This window comes from Sparus aurata, chromosome 2 (genome assembly GCF_900880675.1).
Source record: "Sparus aurata chromosome 2, fSpaAur1.1, whole genome shotgun sequence".
NCBI classification, from domain to species: domain Eukaryota; kingdom Metazoa; phylum Chordata; class Actinopteri; order Spariformes; family Sparidae; genus Sparus; species Sparus aurata.
Window position 1 is genome coordinate 14,964,446 of NC_044188.1, and position 20,273 is coordinate 14,984,718.

General features: G+C 42.2%; 2 protein-coding genes and 1 long non-coding RNA gene across 4 annotated transcripts in view; 2 read left to right on the top strand and 1 right to left on the bottom strand.

The window, feature by feature from the left end:
- ptgir (prostaglandin I2 receptor) overlaps window positions 1–9,605 on the top strand; it is a 30,868-nt gene extending 21,263 nt beyond the window's left edge. The window contains exon 3 of the mRNA XM_030440241.1: window positions 7,215–9,605. Within this exon, the coding sequence (XP_030296101.1) occupies window positions 7,215–7,502 (288 nt within the window). The 3' untranslated portion in view covers window positions 7,503–9,605. The remainder of the gene's footprint in view (window positions 1–7,214) is intronic.
- Window positions 9,606–12,408: 2,803 nt separating this feature from the next.
- LOC115594100 (4F2 cell-surface antigen heavy chain) lies at window positions 12,409–18,757 on the bottom strand. 2 transcript variants are annotated; one of them, XM_030437908.1, is made up of 10 exons: window positions 18,622–18,757; window positions 16,663–17,035; window positions 14,520–14,684; window positions 14,377–14,447; window positions 14,201–14,278; window positions 14,074–14,132; window positions 13,809–13,989; window positions 13,240–13,347; window positions 13,096–13,155; window positions 12,409–12,970 (listed from the first exon to the last, which is right to left on the bottom strand). In XM_030437908.1, exons 2-10 carry the CDS (start codon window positions 17,024–17,026, stop codon window positions 12,566–12,568), a joined length of 1,491 nt encoding a protein of 496 aa, XP_030293768.1. In that variant the 5' UTR covers window positions 17,027–17,035; window positions 18,622–18,757; the 3' UTR covers window positions 12,409–12,565. The 2 variants fall into 2 exon arrangements, with proteins under 2 accessions (XP_030293768.1, XP_030293759.1); XM_030437899.1 differs by lacking the exon at window positions 18,622–18,757 and adding an exon at window positions 17,117–17,271.
- On the top strand, window positions 17,560–19,967 carry LOC115594117 (uncharacterized). Its single transcript, XR_003986427.1, has 3 exons — window positions 17,560–17,686; window positions 18,712–18,780; window positions 19,868–19,967. It is a non-coding gene; the product is annotated as an uncharacterized LOC115594117 (long non-coding RNA).
- Window positions 19,968–20,273: the final 306 nt, after the last annotated feature.

Sequence of the window (20,273 nt, forward strand, 5' to 3'; positions counted from 1 at the left end):
TACCGCAAGAAACCTCCAGCAGTCCTGTTGAAGAAGGGCGTAGATTTGGTTTAGGGAGGTGCACGATGAAGTCAAACAAAAAGAATTCCTAAGTAAATTCCTGCATTATTAATAAGCTTATCCTTGATATTCGGCCGTAATACATGATATCATAAAACGAATCCAACATCAACAGAGAACCATTAAGTTCAATGGATAATTTTCCCATATACTACAAAGAGCACTGCTCTCTCTTTCAAGTGTTTCTTCACGAGGATTAGCTGTAAACTAAAACAAATACACTATGCAGAGGCGGTAAAGGACTCTTTATCCCTGATTAGTGTAAGCGGGTCTTCAACAACCTCTACCAAGAAGGTAGGGCAGCTCATATGTTGCCTGAGAGGGGAACGCAGGGCAACACCAATTGCAAAATGACGCACTATTGCTTGTAAAACTTTATAGCTGTGAGCACATTATGACATATTGAAGCCAGCTCAGGCGAGCAAATTAACATTTTTATCTTCTGAACCATAAGACCACATTGAATGAAAAAAAGTTCTTTGGTGAATGAATCATCACAAAACAGTAAAAATGGGTGGGGTGAATTGTTGGGGGGCAAAATCGCGATTCTTCACCCACAACGGAAACTACGACGTTGCATCATACTGCAGATGCCAGGTTTGATATCATCCTGCCTTTACAGAGAACAAAACCAAACCCTTTACCGACCAACAGTGTCTGGAAACCCGAGCTATTAGCAATGACACAGCTACAGGAGTATTGGGTGGACTCAAGGATGGATAAAGAATTTTGTCCCTCAAGAACCAGCAACTCCCTCTAAAACCAGACTTTATTGCGAAAAAACCTCCTGACTCCATCCCCTGACTTAAAGCTGCCACAACCAACATTTCTGTGTTAGTAATACATCATATTAATATGTGTAATGTCGTGTTTGTTGCAACTATCCCACAAAGAATTACCGCCTCATGCTGCACTTCCTTTCTCCTCAGCTCAGCTTTTTTTTCAGACTTTATTTGACAGGACAGCTGAAGGGTTGTTGGGAAAAGGGCGAAAGAGAGGATGATGTCTCGGGGATGACACAGCCTTTGTAAATAGGAAGCATGATCCATCAGCTGAGCTCCTAGGGTGCCCTGGTGCCAGACAAAGTTAACTTTTTTAATTCCTGGAGCAGCGGAAGAGTTTATAGGAAAGGGGTGAGAAAGGGGGATGACGGGAAGCAAAGGGACAACAGATCGGATTCGAACCCTGAGCTGCTGCGGCGTGGACACAGCCTCTGTAAAACGGCAGCACTCTCTACCAACTGAGCAACTGTCCGGTGCTGGAGAAATTATTATTATTTTGTGGCTTCACTTGAGAGGACAACTCAAGAGTTCATAGGAAAGGAGCTAGAGAGAGGGGACATGTGGCAAAGGCATCCCGGTGCTCAACAAAGTGTGACAGACAAAATTACAGACTAGCTTATGATCACAGTGGAACATTTAGCTTCTAAAGAGCGATATATTTCCCTCATCAGTTCATGGAGGCCAAAAGTGCTAAATAAGGAGTGAACACTGGACTCTAAACAAATGCTGCATTTGCTAACAAATCGACAATAAATCAGTTATCAGAGGTTTAACACACATGATGTAGATATCAATCTTTCTTATGTTACTCTTGGAAGAATTGCATTCAACTACTAATTTTAAACACTTGCGCAGCACTGCAGCATTACTCTCTCTCCCTTTTTGCTCACGGCTGTCAGCAGTCCTTTGCGAAGGGCCTGTAATCTCCGCACTGCCTCCTCTCATCCCCGTGTAATGATCCCAAAGTGAAACAGGATCAGGAAGAAGGGAAGTTGGGGAGAGTCCTTAAGGACCAACAAGATGGAAAATAATGGCTGGTAGAGTGTAGACATCCATTATGCGGTCTGTTTCCTGAAAGACACGGCAGTCATCAGCCCTAAATAGCATCTTATGTGTCTCTGCCAGGATGTGCCCATTTACACCAGCTGAGTCCAGGTACATGAGGAGAGTCAGGCACCAGGACATGATGTTAAATATGAAGCAAAAATGCTTTGAGATTGTAAACAAGATTAGGGAGTTGTGCGATAACAAATTGAATATCTAATTTTCACCATTTTCTATCATTTTTTAGACATATCAGACAATTTATTTTGTGTGATGAGTGACAAAGATAAATGATGAATGGCAAAATATCTCTGTGACTGAAACACGGTTCTGTTTGACATTTAGTTTCAGATATGAATCAGGTACAGATGCAGAGGAGTAGACAGTGATGGATGAATGTGTTTGCATAAGAAGCAGCAGTGTGTCCATCTGTCTGTGAGCGCACTGTATGCATCTGTTTATACTGTGCAGGTGTGAACAGATCGGCTTCTGCTCCCTTTGTTCTATAAGCAATCTCACGATATGTTCTTTCAGAGCTTTCCTCAACAGAGTAATATCTCTGTTCTCCTAAATGATCGCCCTGATCCTCGCCTGCTGTGAACCCTTTCTGGCCTGCTCTTCATCCACACGCTGATACATTAATATGCTCCTGTTTAAGGAGAGCCTGACATCCCATCAGTTTTGGCCCCACAGCCTGCGGTGCTTGTGGACGACAACCTGTGATTAGTGTCCCTCTCTGCGGGGCTCGAGGTCTGCTGAGAGGACCATAAGAGGCAGGGTGGCATGCAGGAACAGAAGCAAGGGCGAGGGGTGGTAATGTGGAGCAGGACAACGAGAGTGACGGTGATGGCAGTGTGTGTGAGGATGTACGTCTGTTTGAAATGTTTCTGGCAACACCGCAAGATGAATAAAGTGTAGGATCGCGGCACGCCGAGCACAAGAGACATTTGTTGCTGTGCTTGTTAGTGTGTTTAATGCCAGTAGGCCTGAGTTTCATTTCTTACTCTTGACTATCAATTCAAATAACAAATTGGTGCCAGGCTAAGTTCTTTTTCTTGGTCAAAAGCCGAGACAGTTAATAGTGCTGTGAGTCTTGTTGTGAAAGAGGCTGTGGTCAAAAAAGGACACCTGTCATTGTTGTTTTTGAGGCTTTTAACATCAGTGTGCAAATAACCTGGCAAAAATTTCATTTTAGTTGGAACTTAGTCTTGTTATGATTTAAGTGAAGATTTATGCATCACTTAAGTAAAACGGGCTGCAATCCTTCGGGGAATGGTCATTTATTTGCATCACAGTTTTCATTTTCACTGAAAAAAGCTATACATTCATGATGATGCAACATTCGTTGAGGTCTGAACCAAACAAACATGTTTTCTTACATCATAAGAACAGTATTTTTAGGTCAGGGCATCTTTACCTGTATCAAAATAAATTTCCTCTTCTGTGGTTTGGATGTTATATTCAACCACATTGCAATTTCAATAATATAACTGTATAACTGTGCAGCCCTACACCCAGTATTTGACAGATGCAGCTGCTTCTGACAAAGCTAATGTTAGCTAACATTGTATCCTAGCCTGAGCCGCTTAGATCGAGGCATAACAGAGGTGCTGTGAAAAATTATACATTTGATAATAAGCGTCTGACATGAGGTAAATTGGGAAGATTTTAAGTTACATTTTAACATGATATACCTGCAATAACAAACATACCAATTGAGTTTGGCGAAGGCTAGGTTAGCATGATGTGATATTTCCTACACTTGCTAAACTGCATCAACACTTCCAACTAATATTTTCAACCCCATTTGTGCATATATGAATAATGCAAAGTAATATATATTTACAAAAGATTAGTAGATTGTTTGTCAGCCTTAAAGCTTTCATTTTTAGATGTTATGTTACAGCCTGCTAGGTTAATTTTTTTATTGGACAGCGCCACAAATTTACAGATTATTAGCACTTTGCTAATAAAAAAGCTTGGTCATTTCTTAAAGCTGCAAATGCCTCTTACGAATATTTCCTATGGTAAAATTACCATTAAATGTCTGCGGTACTTCATACCTCATGTTCCTGTTGTACTGTACTACATTTAGTAAATTCCTGTGTTAATCAGAGGCTTGTATGGTATTTTGGGATGTTTACCGCAGTGCTTGTACCTCAGGCTGTGTGGTAATGTACCATACATTGTGTAATATTGAATTGTGTGTCATACATTACAACATTTTGGTAAGCCTACACAGTGGCCACCAAAAACTTGAAAGGTCCTATCTATAGCCAGCGTTTGGTTTGACCATTCTGGGCTACTGTAGAAACATGACAAACTCGTTAGAGGAGGACCTGCTTGATCTAAATATATACATGATTGAAAACATAATTATGAATATTTTATTCCATTTCTGCTCATGGATCCTTTCCAACTCCTACACACAGGACCTTTAATTTCTAACTGGATCTAATGAGTCACTCCTTTAAGACTACTCACAATAACCTTAACCCTAACCCTAAGATATTTTTAGTTCAATGCCAGTCATACAGATAAATACAGTGATCGATGACTGGGAAGGTTGACTGACAGTTTGACAAAGAAGTGGCGTCCGGTCAGATTGTGAAGTATGTTGTTGGTTTCTCGTCACAGTCAGCAGTTTTTTTGGGGACAGTGTGTTTGGGGGAAACTGAGGCCACGCTGTCCCGATCTGGGTACATGTTCATTATGAGTGTCCTTGCGTGCGTTTGTGTGTGAAAAAACTTTATTACGATGCATAAATACTTCACGGATCAAGGCTCTGGAAGCAGTGAGAATTAATCATGTGTCATTCTGACATTGGTTGTGTAATCCAAGAAATTTCACGCTGCCTCAAATAACATGATTACTTCCCTAAAAAGCCAAGAACATCTGGGCAGAGTTATGTTCAAGCTCGCTGACCGCTTGTGACACATCTAAGATGACAACACTGTTCCAGGGTTTTACTGTTACTATGCCAGTGAGCTCAGTGTGTCCTAGAATCAAGTTGATTGTTGTTGTTTTGGGATCGTCTCTGTCTCCCTTGTGGGTGTACCTGCAGATCAATATGTGAGCGACCACATCCTTGTGAGTGTAGCTTGTTAATGAGCATGGAGCGGACGTAGTCAGCCCTGTGTCTGCTCCCTGCGGCAGTCTAGTTTGGCCTGGCTCTGGACGTGCTCCCTCTGGCCCCTGCCCGCTCCTTCTCCCGCTTATTAGTTTTCAGTCAAGGCCCTAGCAACAAGGAAACATTTACACCAATGCACTAAAGCTTTCAATCAGCACGAGCCATTAATTAGTCCACTGTTTGTTGGATATTTCATGGAGGAAATGGAGAATTGTTGATAGAGAAGAGGAGCGAGGTGACAGAGAGGCTTCCTGGGCCAGCTGCTGCCTCTCTCTCTCTCTCTCTCTCTCTGCACAGGACGGATGAGTCGCCGGCTGTGGCTGTCTCGACCGCCTGTCTGCAGCCTGTCATACCTTATAGGTCAATGCAGGAGAAAGCTGTGGTTTTGTCGTGAAGCTTCGTCTGCATCTGTATTCAGGATTCTTCTGCAATATCAAAGGCGTGCTCCCCCAGAGCGTGTCTCACTGGTACAAAGAGACGGATGTTGACTTTTGGTAGAGCCAAGCATAACATGATGAACCACAGTCTCAACTGACACTGATACTAAACACACAGTCATGTGTTCTCATCTGGTTTTAACACCAAAGTGCCGACAACTCCATCACGATGTTTCAGAGGCTTGAATCGGGTTCGATTTGGCTCCGTCCAGCAGACGAGATGTTTCATCTTGTAGGACGACCAGTTACCAAAACTCTGTCCAGTAAACAAGCTACCTTTTGAAGATTTGATTAATACATTGATTCTTTCATTGATCATTTTGTCTATAAAAGGACAAAAATAATGTCAAGAATCATTTACCATTTACCAGAGTCTGCCAGTCGTCTGAAAAGTCATCTGTCATCTATAAATGTTTCATATTTTGGTTCATCTATGCTTTAAAACTATTAACTGTCGTCATTGATAAATTGTCTGTTAACAGAGCCGATGACTGGTCGTTTCATTTAAGTCCACATAACCTTTCAATAGGGCAACAAAAAAACAAACTCACCCAAAAACACAAAAACATTAAGTGTGACAGCTCAGAGATATGACACTCATTTTTTCCAGGTGTGATTTCGTCACATCAGATTTAAACATATCAGTGTCTGACAACACAAAAATCCCCACAGAAATTTTCCTGTTACAGATGTGAAAACAAAATTTGTCGTCAAAAGATGTCAGATGTCATGTTAAATGTCAGATATACATTATCAAAACACTTAATATCTGAATGGAAGCTGATCTGACTCCAGTGGTACCAAGAATATGATACAAGGCCTTTTTGAGACACCTCCATTTCTGCATCTGTATCTATTTATTTATTTGGGTGAGAGTCACATGGTGTTACTCATTTTGTCATTGATCCCCAAAAACACACATAGTTCCTTTAATGTCTTGTGACTAACCAAGGATGTTGCAACATTTGAACAGCAACCTCAAACTTTGACATTTCAGAGTCAACACTATACAAAGTGAAGCTGCATTTGGCTTCATTGCTGCTCAAATGTTGAACAAATTGCCAGAAGAGCTAAGACTTGCCACCTAGCCGAGTTACTCTGCCTGCTTCTGCTGTTTGTGTTTATTGTTTTATCCTACATGCATGTTATTGCTTTTTGATAATGTCTTCCTTGTGCTTTCGGCTGCAACACTTTGGGTTGCCTGTGGGTGTGCAATGCCTCGCCTTGCCTAATAGCTTTGACTTTAAGTGCTGTAAAGTAAATAATCAAATTCCCTAAGGGCTTTAATGTGTTGAATAACATTATGCTGAGAGGCTTTCTAAATGTATCGGTGTCAGACGAGAGTCAGATAACAAATAGCACAAATGTTTACTACACTACACTCTAGGTACCGTACTTTACTACGATACTCCAGCAAAGCTTAAGCTGAGGAAAGAAAGAAACGTGAAAAACAAGGTGGGTAGTGAGTAGAGAAGTTGAAGACATGACAGCATTATTCTAGATGAGTTGTAAAGGCTTGAGGTCAGATGGTGAGGAGAGAGGATGGATGATGAGACAAGACTTCACAGGATGTGTGCGTGTGAAGCAGGTAATTTATGTTACCAGACCTGCTCTGGCTAAGAAGAGGTCAATGAAGGCCACGAATGTGGCGGCAACATGATCGTCAGACTGTCCTGCCTGCAGAAGCTTTTTAACATTTCTAGGCTTCTTTACATTCGTAACCAAGGATCTTGTGTCTAACCTTCACTTCTGTTTCTTTAGATTGCAGGTTTCATCAACGCCATCCGACCGTTTTGTGGCGACGAAGAGAACCTGGCAGCCTTCCGCTTCTACTCCCTCAACCCCATCGTGGATCCTTGGGTCTTCATCATCTGCCGCAAGTCTGTGTTTCGCCACCTCTGCTCCCTGCTGAGCTGCCGCTTCAGCCGAGGAGCGGTGAAGACGACGGCACACTGCGCTCTGTCTTTACCGCTTGACAATCACATACAGCGCAACCCCCCCGACGTGACTGTTCCGCAGAGCAGCATGTACGCCAGTTTACCTCTGTGACCCAGCAGACACCCTCAGCTGTGCAGAGAGCTGGGAGACTTTAGCGTTGGATATACAACGGTGGAGCAAAACTGTCAAATGAAACTTGAACATTTGCATACAGGATTTCTCCACTCACCAAGACTTTGACAACGAAGTGTCTGTCACAGCGGAAATCTTGAAAAAACGTGGCCGTTACAGTTTCCCTATGAACTCACTTTGGGGGAAAATGATTGCACTAAGTCTTTAAACTTCATCGACTGATGGAAACTGTTTCAAAGTTACCAGGTGAGTTGTGCCATAAAACAAACAGCACTGTAACGTAGCACTAAGAAGCGCATCGAACCATATCATGCCTATGAATCATATACTGTCAAATCAGAATATATGCACTCGGGTAAAGCTATATGCATCAATGTATACTGGCTATTCTCTAAGCCTTTTGCTCTAAGACATTGCCAGGTATCTGTTGATTTATAGATTGTCCACAGCTACAGTGATGAAGTATACGCTCAACATGAAGATGACGGTTTATTTCATTGTTCAACTATTTTCCCTTGATAATAATAATAATAATACATCTGAGACACATTTTATTCAAGGACAGGTTGTCACTTGAATAAGGTAACAAGGTGCAGCATGAATCTTAATATAAACCACTAGCAGGACGCGATTTAGACTAGTCGATCATGTCGGAACTCAATGTCACGCTAACCTTCCTTTTAAGGCTTAACTCTGGCACAGAGGTGCTTTGAGCTAAAGGCCAAAGTCATGTGCTCACGATGACAAGCAGGCGAAAGATTATTAGATCAGTTGTCCACTGTTCACGTAACCAAATATTTTGCAAATCATATAATGATTCTGTGTATTTTTTTTTTTGATTTCTTGATTCCAGCTTCTTAAATGTGAATATCTTCTGGTTTCTTTACTTCTCGATAACTGAATATAACTGATAACATTTTTTCGTTTTGCATAATTTATTTGAAATTTTATAGACCAAAACGACGAGTTGATTAATTGAGAGCATAATATACATCATGATCACCAATGAGATCATCGTTAGTTGCAGCTCTAATGCCAATGCTGACATGAGGATATCAAGCAGATACAATGTTTACCGTATTCACCCTCTTACAAAAAACAAGGTACAGCTGAGGCTGATGGGAAAGTCATCGATTTTGCAGATGTTTAGTCTTGACTTGACGGAATTCAAATGTTGACTTCAGGATGTCGATAAAAGAAAAAAAGTTGAAAGGTGTCACCCAAGTTGATACTATTTACATTGTACCTGTGATAATCGTCGGACTCATACTGCTGAATGTTGACATAGCTCAAATATTCGAGGCGTGTTCCCTGCACACAGCACTTCTTACCTGCAGCACAGACTGCTGGTAGAATGAAATATGAATATGAACATACTGTATAGACACTAATCGATTAGAATCTCATCTTTCTGGGTGTTCAAGCAGGAAGGACCTGTTGTAAAATTAAAACTAGAATAGGTTTGGGACTCTTCCAAACCAGTCAACCGGGTAAGGAACTCCTGTTCCCCTCCAGATTCTCATTGTATTGCATGAATATGTGTTCCCCCCCCTTACGTCTCCTTCTCACTGATTTCTAAGCTACCTATCATGATGATTGTCTATGAATGTATCTTTCTATTCGAAAAAACTCTGCTGCTGCAAAATGCACTGTGAGAAATTGTCTTTTGCTGTTGTTGCTGTGACTTTTTAATGCTGTAACTGCGTTTTAAATATAGTGTATTTATGCCTTTAAACTGCGCTGTAATGTTGTGTATCCCCACACTCGTGTTAGTTTGGTTCATGCTGTGTAGTGCGGATGTTAAGTTGTAACAGAGACAGGGATTTGAGTTCAGTTTTTGTTGTGTTGCACATTCACGTTGATTCGCTTTACTGTCCTTAAATGCTCAGTCATGCGGGACCCGAGGTAAGTCACATTACGACTCGCACATTTGGTCTTTTTGGGGGTTTAAGTATTTGAGTTGTTCATCCAATAAGATGAATGAAAGAATACATTTTTAGACTAAAAAGACAGTATTCATTATATGGCACACATTTTGTTCATGTGAATTAAAGTATTAATAAATGAAACGATCTCTCACAATGTATGTCCGTGTGTTGTGTTCAAAAACTCTGCTCTCCATCGCAGCTTATGTGAAGTTCTTAAGTGCCGTGAGACCCGCTGTACGTTTACAGTGTATGCACTGGAAGCAGAGACAAGATAAACAGCAGACGGTTGTGTTTAAGTTGGATAATCACATGTTTTTGTCTTGTTACAGCCATAGTGTCAGTGCTGACTACAGGGGGAACATCTATTTCACATGCAGTATGACTGTAGCCCCTTAGAGATGTTGGAATCAGCAGCAACCATTTGTTCCAGTATTTTCAGTTCGTAGGAGTAAAAGAGAAGAACAGCAACATTCAGATCTCCAGGTCAAACTCTGTGTTGCATGTCATTTAAGAAGGCATAGGCCGCATTCACACGGCAGCCATTTTCCTCTGATGTCATTCTCAGGGTGGGAAGTTGGGAAAAGGCTATGCTGCTATGCTTTAAGTTGGTGGATAGGGAAGTTCTGGAGGGACATCGGGCCATTCTTCAAGGTTACACAACACATTTGGTAACCATTAGCGACTGTCAAACAACCACTATTGTTAGCATTCAAACACTTTCTAGCTAACATTACTTGTGAGCTTAAAATAAATGTTCATATTTTAGAATTTATCTACACTTTTAATATACATCATGTAGCTTTATCAAATGGTAATGTCAGCTAGGGATGAAGTATGGTCCAATGTCCCAATTCTTTTTTTGTTTGTTTTTCCTTGAATGTTGGCCTGATCTCTCCCAGAATTGCACCACCAATTGTCATTTGAGTTGCCAATCAATCCGAAAACGATACAATTATGATAATGGGCTTAAAACCAGGAATACAGCAGTGCAGCATTTGACTTTAATGTCCGGGAAAATGGCCGCCGTCTATAGCCTTTTTTTGGTTATGAATATAATTATCCATTTGCAACCTCACAATCAGGAGTAATGATACAGACTTTGACCTGACAGCCCAAAACTGTAAATTGATGTGTGTACGTGTGTGTGTGAGATAGAGAGAGAGAGAGAAAGAGAGAACATATACTTCTAACTTTTGATCTGTTCAAAGATGTGTCACAGATGTGTGATTCAGAGTGATTGAAAGCCAAAGTGTTCATACTGACAGATAAATATTTACAGCTGAACATGCCGGTTTATTCGGGGACAAAAGAGGTTCAAGCAAACCAAAATGACATTTAACATAAACAGCACTGAATTCAAGAGCTAAATGATGGAAGCTTGTAAACATTCTCATTTATATGTATTAATATCGTTTCCCGTCTTCAGAAACATCTTAGAAGTCTCTCATATTGGAGTTGCCAAAGCCTGAGGCAGAGGGGCCTCCCCCCGGTCACCGCACCTGATTCAAATGAACGGGGCGTCATCAGGCTTCAGCAGAACTTAATGAGGAGCTGTTCATTTGAATCAGGTGTGTTCGAGCAATATGAGGGACAGGTTTTGTCAAAGCGTGAAGAAGGAGCCTCCGCAGCCACCAGTTTACTTTCTTGGTTTTGCTCAATTCCCGGATGCCTTCAGGCTCTTTACTGTATGTTATCTGATGGATAAATACTCAACAAGATATAGTCTAATATTGCAGTTTGAGAGCTCTTTAGACTACAAAAATACATTTAAAAAGGTCTGTCCTCAAGCGGTTATTAGTTGCTGACTCTGGAAAAGTGGAAAATTTCAAACCTGCTGTGAACTCTCTTTTAAAACAATTGACACCACCTTGCACTTTGAGAACCCTGGATTTACAGTCCAGAAGGGCAGCCAAGCAGTGATGGCACTGCGGCACCACCATGTGGTTAACAAATGTAAGCTTCCGAAGCTGTCAGTTTTTCATCAGGCTGCCACTCTTCAGCGGCAGCATAGTGGCAAAAGGGATTACGGCAATATGCTATAAATCAAAGCAGTCGCGGACTTGTATGTGCTTTCCAGTCATCATTTGCTCAACAAAAGATCCCCCGCAGGCTTTGAGAGAGAATGATGACTCATAAGAGACCAATTAGGATGTGGCTCAGTGTGGTTTGTTATATCTCATGCTCAGACAACTTGATTAATTGCAACACCACTGCAGAGAGGCTTCATGTTGTTCATAACAGAGGCCACATGTGTGGAAGAATTACTGGAAATTCACCATGACATTTCGAATACTTCTATTGAATGCTTTGACATCATGGAAGAGAAGTCGGTGATTATCACTACAAACATTTTCTAGTGAACCCAGCTGCCCCGCAAGGTGATATACTAACAAGTACTGCAGAGGAATTTAAGCAATAAAAGTGTGATGCAGTCCATTATTGCAACTTTTCTCTTGAGGTTTATGCATTCGTGTAAATCACCGAAAATTTGAAAAAGGTGCACTATGGAGCTTTCTTAGGAATAGTTCTAATAACTCAGCGATGCCCTCTTTGTGCTCACCCTGCCATGAATCAAATACAAGACTGTTTTACTCAATCGTTTGCAAACTCAAACTATTTAAAAACACCTCATGTTAGGTCTTGCAAACTGTCTGTTTAGAGGCCCAAAACAAGTTACATTGTGCACCTTTAAAGCTGTTCTCAGTATTATTTTCTCGTCAAATTAAGCAGTAAATAGCTCTATATTCCAACAGCAATTACTTCCCTGAACACTGCTCTTGAAAAAAACAGAAAGGAGTCGTTCAAGTGTGGTAATGTATAGCACACGGAGGGGATTGCCAACAGTTACCTCAAATGACGACAACAATCGCAGCGGATTTAATTTGCGTTTCTTTCAAAATGCTATATATCTGAAGTTGCTTCACTCCGACTAAAACATGCTCAGTGACAACAAATGATGCCAGGCATAACCATCATTTTATTTTCTGTGACCTCTGAGCACATACCAATCATAACGTTAAAAAAAAAAAAAAAAAAAACAGTTTTAGACATTTGTCAACCTGTGAGAGGAAAACTCAAATCTCCATCTCAATGTCCACATAACTGATAGGAGCTCTACGAGTAGCTTCCTGCCTTAAACAGTTTGATGACGATGGCTTCGTGGGGCCGCAGCTCCAGTTTGTCCAGAGTCATGGACCCCAGTCGGTCCATCCCTGTGCTGGTGACAAACACTCCAGCCACGGGGAGGCTCGGGGCCCAGGCAGGGTCCAGCCGGTTCATCTCTGGCCCAACATTGAGCAGGATGAGGAAGTGGACGCAACCCCAGGAGCGCAGGAAGGCCAGGATCGGCGGAGATGAAGGAGAGGCCAGAGTGGAGTTTGAGGAGAAGGAAGAGGAGTTGGTGGAGGAGTTGAAGGGGAGGAAAGTGAAGCTGCCGTACAGGAGAGCTTCTTCTCTGCCTCTGGAGCGACTGAGGGAGGTGAAGAGGGCGACAGCTAAACGCTTTGTCTTCTCCCCATCCTGAGGGAAGGATGGTGGGACAGACAGACCAGTGTCAGACAGACCAAACTCATGTACTCTTTTTTTTGTAGATTTACATTAAGATAATACTCATTCATATTATTTGTAGGGCATCCATTACTCACTGTACTAGTGTCTGGTTCTATGGCCTCTCCCTGTGATGAGCTGACCTTCATAGACACGTTCTGTGTGGAAGACAGGTTTCATTTGGCAACATGACATTTTAAACAGACAGTTAATGAACTGTAATGCCTCGGGCAGGACTTCACCTGTGTTTGGTCGAGGTCTTCGTCATACCGGACTGCAGGTGATCCTGGCAGCGTCATCATCAACACAAGGAGTAATTTCTTCAAGTCGCGAGATACTTGTCCTCCAACCTGGAAAAGAACACGTTGCAGTTGTATGAGGACAACTTCTCTAAACCAAAGCTCAATAAAACTGCAACTATTTTCCGATTCAGGCTCCTCCAGTGTGAGGTCACATCACTGTAAACTGTCATTAGGTCCGTTAGTCAACTAGATATCTCAATAGTCACCATTTGTCTCCATTTATGTTCATTTAGGAAAATTGTCCTCAGAATAAGTTGTTGCTCGTTAGCCACATTCATTATTATTCAACTAATGGGTGCAAATTGTCACAAAACTCACCGGATGAGGAAACACTTTTCCTTTCCATTCCACATTTTGAAAAAACAAGAGCATTGTGTTTCCAATGAGTCATGACATTTTTATTTTGGCCACGTCTGTTACAAGCTGTTTTTCATTTGGGTATGCCAATGAGGAATTAATTAAAACACATATTAATCATCAGACCAAGTTCACTGTGTTCGGTGCCTTACTGTCCAGCTGGGCCATATGACGTCTTCTCTCGTTTGCAGGTGCGTCTCTATGGCATCAGCGACTTCGTTGGCAGACAGGAGGTGGCGTGAAGATGGCAGAATCGACCTCATGACCACATCCACCAGCGTGACGTTGTTCAGAGGTGGCAGAATGTCTTGCGTCTGTTTCACCACCACTATCCTGCAGAGACACATGCGCGCAAACAGATTTACAACCACCTCTGAGCTTCATTTCAGAATGAACAGAAACGTCCGCCTGCGATACCTTTCCTCGTCCTCCTCAGTGCTGAATTCCTTGAAGACACCTCTCCACTCCACCAGAGTCTGAAATGTAAATATATCATTAGACATGAGTCTGTGGAAACGGCTTGCATTGTTGAGTATCATTTTACCTTTTCTGAATACGCTGCGTCTGTGTCACAGATGGCAAACCCTGCCACCCCCTGCTCCAACCAGAACCGCAGTGTATGCTGTGGAACAGAGAGTCCTCATGTTATCATCAGACATCCAGCATCACTGAGAGCTCAGGTTCAGTAGCACGAGTAGAGAAGTAGGTTTATATGCGTACTGTGGCTGAGAGGTTCAAACGCTTGTTTCCTGCTACATCCTGTTCACAGACGTCCAACACCACTTTGAGACCTGCAGGACCAATGAAACGCTTGTTTATCATCAGATCATGCGGTAGAAGAGTTTACTCTGGCCTTTACTCACCTGCTCTGTTGCTCTCTGCGAGCAGATGCTGGATCTCAGCCACAGTCTTCAACCTTTCCCCAGTGACAGTGACGTTTAAAGGAGACGCCTCTTTGTCAAACAGACCCGCCAGGATTAGGGCACCGAAACCAAGAGACCTGAAGTACGGAAGCTGCTCACACAGAGCTGCAGAGATTGAAACATTAGACTAGGCCAGTAACATAACTCACTTATTTTCTATAGTGACTCAATTTTTTCCTGGATGACATCAAGTAAAAGTTTATTTTCTTAGGCCTGTTGTTCATAGTTTGTTGCAATCATGTGGTAGCCCGCAACATGATCCCTGTGCTGCTGACACAGAGGCGTTGTGATGAAGTACAAAGTAGTTTTCCGCCCTGATGAGACAGCCATGTGCAACCATTTCATGAGAGTACAAAAAAAACATTAGCCTCAGATTGATATTCTCACAGTCATCAAAGAGCCGGATTGAGGTTTGTCAAAGGTTGTGGTCGAATCAAATGTTCTCATACATTTTGAACTCGACTGATCAGATTCGTATCAGCCGTGTGGTTTTCATTTGACGGAACTGCAGCTCAAAAAAAAAACAAAACTGTAATGAACAACTTCTGAGCGAGGCTGCGTTACCAAGGAGGCAACAAACAGATACAAGACCGACAAAGGTCACTGTACGTCAACTTGTTTGTGCTGGTTTCATTGGCATTTCTTGGAGGAATAAAGACACACAATTACAGAACAGATTCACCCAAAAATGAAAATTCAGTCACATTCTACTCCCCCTCATGCTGATGGAAGTCTGGGGAAGTTTCATAGTCCACAAAACATTTCTGGAGCTTTGTAGCATTCTCCTCAACATCTGAAGTAAATGGGGGACTAAACTAAAAATGCAGGCACGTGCACACATAAGGCCCGAGGGGTGCTTGAGCCCCTGCCCTTTTTGCCTCGTATTAAAAACTGCCTTTTTTGTGTATTTTTAAATGAATACATTCCTGTTGTGCATAGGGATGTGAAATAAACGCGGTATAAAAACGCCACGGTTATCTACCGTACGTATTTCGCACGTAATATGGTGTTGTGTGAGTGTGTTGAGCCTATAACGCGGCTTCTCTGTCTGTGGCCAAATAATAAACCAGCGTTGTATTGCTTTTCAAGAATTGCAGCTGAATTGCATGTCTTCCGAACCTCAGTATTATTATAATGTGAATCAAATCATGTTGACAATACTTTATTGACACAAAAGAAATGGCAATTGCGTATCACTCACAGTTACCCAGGATAGACAGCTAAGTAGTTGGCTTTCTATACATACTTTTTAAAATTAATTTTACATAAATTAATCTACATGTCATTAAGGCCTGAAAAAAAATTTGGGCACATACTGTCCTTTTCTGACTTTGAGCCCCTGCCCCTCTATAATCATGTGCACGTCCCTGCTAAAATGGCTCTATAAAACTCGTCAAGCATAATCCAAGTCTCTGGAAGCCCCAAGATCTGAAATTCATTTGAGGAAACGTTATTTACAGCTTGTCATTTCAAGCTTGTTCACCCACATCAGACCGGACGCATGCCAACACGTCTTTTCAAATCACCTCAGGACCCCGGGGCTTGTAGACTTGTAGCAGGCAGGACATGCTATATTTCGGTTGTTTTTTAATGTTTTAACACAAAGTCTCAATCTACTTCCGTTGTTTGGGAGAACAGCAGCGATGCCATTTTAGCTTTGTGGACCATGAATCTTAGGAGGTAATGACTGAATTTTCATTTTTGAGTGAACTTGTCCTTTAACATGATCAAAGCCTTAAAGTAGGCTCTGCTCCATTGCAAAATCTTGAAGCCTTGACATTAGAGTATTCTTTTTTCTTTTTTTTGGTTTAGCAACAGACATAACTAATAAATGTGCTTATCTGCCAACCAAGGAAATGATCAGATGGCAGGAACGAGGTTGTCAGAGGGCCACATCTGGCCCCCTCACCACCGGTTGAACAGGTGTGCTCTGACCACCAGGAGGCAGACAGACAAACTTATGAATGTGAAGAAATGTAGTTGCACATGGACTTCAACTAAAGGAGCTGGTTTTATGAGAGACTTGCACACATTTATTATATAAAACGTCTCATTTTCTTTAATGACAGCAGTGTTTCCTCACCTCGGACACCTCCTGGCCCCTCATTGTCGGGCTGCAGCTGGTAGAACTGAGTCTTCTGCCACCACCGGAGCGGGGTCACCTCCGGCCGGGGGCTCATCACCACGATGGCGATGGAGATGGCGAGCATGGCCAGCCAGGCCAGCCAGAAGACCAGCACCAGGTAGCAGCGCACCTTCCTCCACCCCGGACCCCCCGCGGCGGCCTCCAGCTGCTCCCTGGACAGGGGCTTCCAGCGGTGGACCGCCCCGGGCTCCGGCTCCTCTTCCGGGATGAGCAGCGGGGAGGACTCGGAGGCCGCCACGCTGCTCGACAGCACTGAGCCTCGCACGCTGCCGTACCCGGTGTCTCCCGCGTTCAGAGGCATCCTGCCCGGCTGCAGGTGGGGGACATAGAGACAGGTTTCATTTAGATAAACATGGAAACAGTTTTTTATTTGTTTGTTCTGTCTTCATACCGTGCTGCCTGTCGCCTCAGTTTGTTCCATATAAACCACAGGGACACTATAGGTGTTAATACTCAGCATGCAGCTCCACCATGACCTGCAGCACCCACCTATCCCCTGCTACTTCCTGTCTCACACAGGTGTTTTAACTCATTTCATTTACTGCCGACCATCTCTGGCACCTGATTGGCCTTAAACACCAAAGAAGAGGAGGAATAATTAATGTTACTGTGAGTCTCTAAAATGAAAAAGGGGGCCTGTGTGACCTGTTGAGTTATCTAAAATATGAGAATACAAACTCTGGACCTTCATGTTCATGTGCACACTGAAATAATTAATGACTGCAGGTTTCTCCTGTGATCCCCTTTATAAACCAATTACAGTGTAAAGTAAAATGTAATGTCACAATGTTTTCCTCTTGACATCCTCTTGCCTTAGACCCCCTCGTCGAGTGAGGAAAACGTGTGATATTGAGAGAAAAAAAGCTTTTAACAGTGGAAGATGGAAGAAACATCAGGAAGAGCCACAGAGGAGAGATCCCGCTGCCAGGAAGGACGGACGGACATGCAGTAGATGCCGCAGGTACAGAGCTGCAGAACTAAATCACAGTTTACACATTTCATTGACAAGTTGAACTGAAGCTGAAATGAGGGAAACTCAAAGTCTTTCGCAGGGATCATGCAAAACACTGTGACACACATGTGCAATTTTGAATACTCTCAGAGCAGAAAAACACACACACACACATATATAAATGTAATTATTAAAAGGAACCACATTTGCCACTTGCTTTTCTTCTTATCACTAAACAACAACACAGGATGAGATTTAATTTTACTTATATGGACAAAGTATCAAAGAATTTAATGTTTTGTTGATGGCTGTGTGCAGGAGCTGCAGGTTATTTGGCCAAGTGGAAAAGTCACACCATGCCGTTGTGAATAAAGCCTTGTGGTGCTACAGAGACGCTCCGGCCTGTAAATCATATTTTTCAGACATAAGGGAACGTGCTTGTTTGGTACAGACAAAATAAAATACCACTCCACTCCAAAACTGTGACTTTTATAGCAATATCTATACTATTTATGATTGTTTTTCTCCATATCGTTCAGCACTATGATCTCTTCACTTTGATACATTTTACCATTAGTATGTTTGTAACCTCTGTGTGCTAAAGGCTACAGCTATCTTGGCCTGGACACTCATATAATAATCCTTAAGTCCTGGTCAAATGAAGTTAAAGTCTGGATTGAGATCATTTAAAATCACTAAGGCTCATAAAACCCATAAAAAACCCTTTAAACAATAATGGCATATTCATTGAAGATGATACAAGCTTCACCTGACAGCAGTGGCTAGTTCAGGCGCCCTCTGGTGGCTAGTAGGATCTAAAGAGCTGCTTAGTTCACCAGTAGGCCCGGATCATGGAGAGACTCTAGCTGAACGGGTCAGGTTCAAACTCAGGACCATCCTGCTGTGAGGCTGCTTTGCCTTCGTGCTACACAATGAGTACTCACATTGTCTTTCTGAGGTTTCTTGCCTTTCCTCTCAGGTTGTTTCTTCTTGTCCTTCTCTTCTCTTCTCTCCTCTTTATCTTTGTCCACAAGTGTATCCCAGCTGAGCAGCACCAGCCTGAGTGGAATATTGGAGTGATCAGACTTGTCAGGAGTGAGGAGGTGAGAAGGACGCTCTGTCCAATATAAGCGCTGCTCCGTCAATTAATACAGAGGTGCTGAGCCTCACCACACCCTTGCAACACATTCATGAGAACCCGTGACTGCCAGAGAGAGAGAGAGGGAGAGGGAGAGCCCCCTGAAGACCCTCTTGTCCGAGTCAGGACAGTTAGTTTTTATAACTTCTTAGTCTGTGAGCTGAACGTCTTACACACTTTCATTTGGGGTGGAGTGTTTGAATGAAATGCGGGATTGTTAATTCAGTGCCAGCGAGATATCGTCATACAGTCACTACTATACTTGTGTTTTTGACATCTAGATCTTCAGATGTCATCAAGATTTAAAGTAACTTAGGGCTCTAACAATTCAGTTATCAATTAGTTGTATGATGAATTTCTCAGTTAATAGTTTTGCCTATTAAAGATGTCAAATATAGTGGGAAAAAAGGGAAACTTGATGTACATTTTCAAGTTTTTTGGAAGCTCAAACAAACAAATGTTTGACATTTTTCTCTTGAAAAATGACTCAGATGATTAATCTTTCATCAGATTAATTTCCACTTACACTTGACTTTTTCGGTCAATAATTAGTTGGTTGGTGTTCAGCTGATTTCTTGTTTTCCTACAGAGATTAAGAAATTGAGACTGTGTGGTTTTACATGAAATAAAATATCATATTTCAGTAACCGTTTCGCAAGTGCAAAGGGTTTCAGCTCCCAGAAACGTGAAAATGCACTGTTTGTCTTATTTGATATGGTCTAATAACTTAATGTCACTGTAGACTGTACCATTGTTTGTACAAAGCAAACAAAATAGATTTGTCAAGTTTTTTTTTCTGGACATTTTTAATGGACAAAACTATAAATTGAGAAATTCATCAGCCAACTAATTGATAACCAAGTTGTTAGAGCCCTAAATAACTGTCAATCTCAATGAGATAAGTCTAGATGTCAAAAACACGATATTATGAAACGAAACATATAGTAAAAACACTGGTCAAAGAATGAAGAAAAATAAACGTGTGATTTTATAGTATCTTTGTATAATAACAACACACTATGCTATCAGTCAGCTCAGTCTTTTCTGCTCAGTCTGCTTCCTGGAGAACGACAGAACGACTTTTGAATCACACTGTGACGAAACACATGACACGTCCCCTCTAAAGTGCCACAGGCGTCCACGTTTAATGAGGTATGTGTGCTAATTCCTGGGAACATCTCATCCTCTTACCCTAATATTGGCCCTCCACCCTCCCTCCGTCTCTCCCCGGTGTTTCCTTATCCCTTTGTGTCCCCCCCCCCGGCTTTCTTCTCTTACAGTGTACGTTTATGTTCCTCGCTACAATGAGTTATCGCTATCCAATGTCACCTCTGCTACCTGACAGCATTGTGCAAACTGATTATTTAGTGAGAGTCGCTGCGTTTCCTCACGAGACGCTCTGACACACATGCAGCTCACGTGTGGAGCACATAGAAGAAACCAAAGCTGTTTACAGTG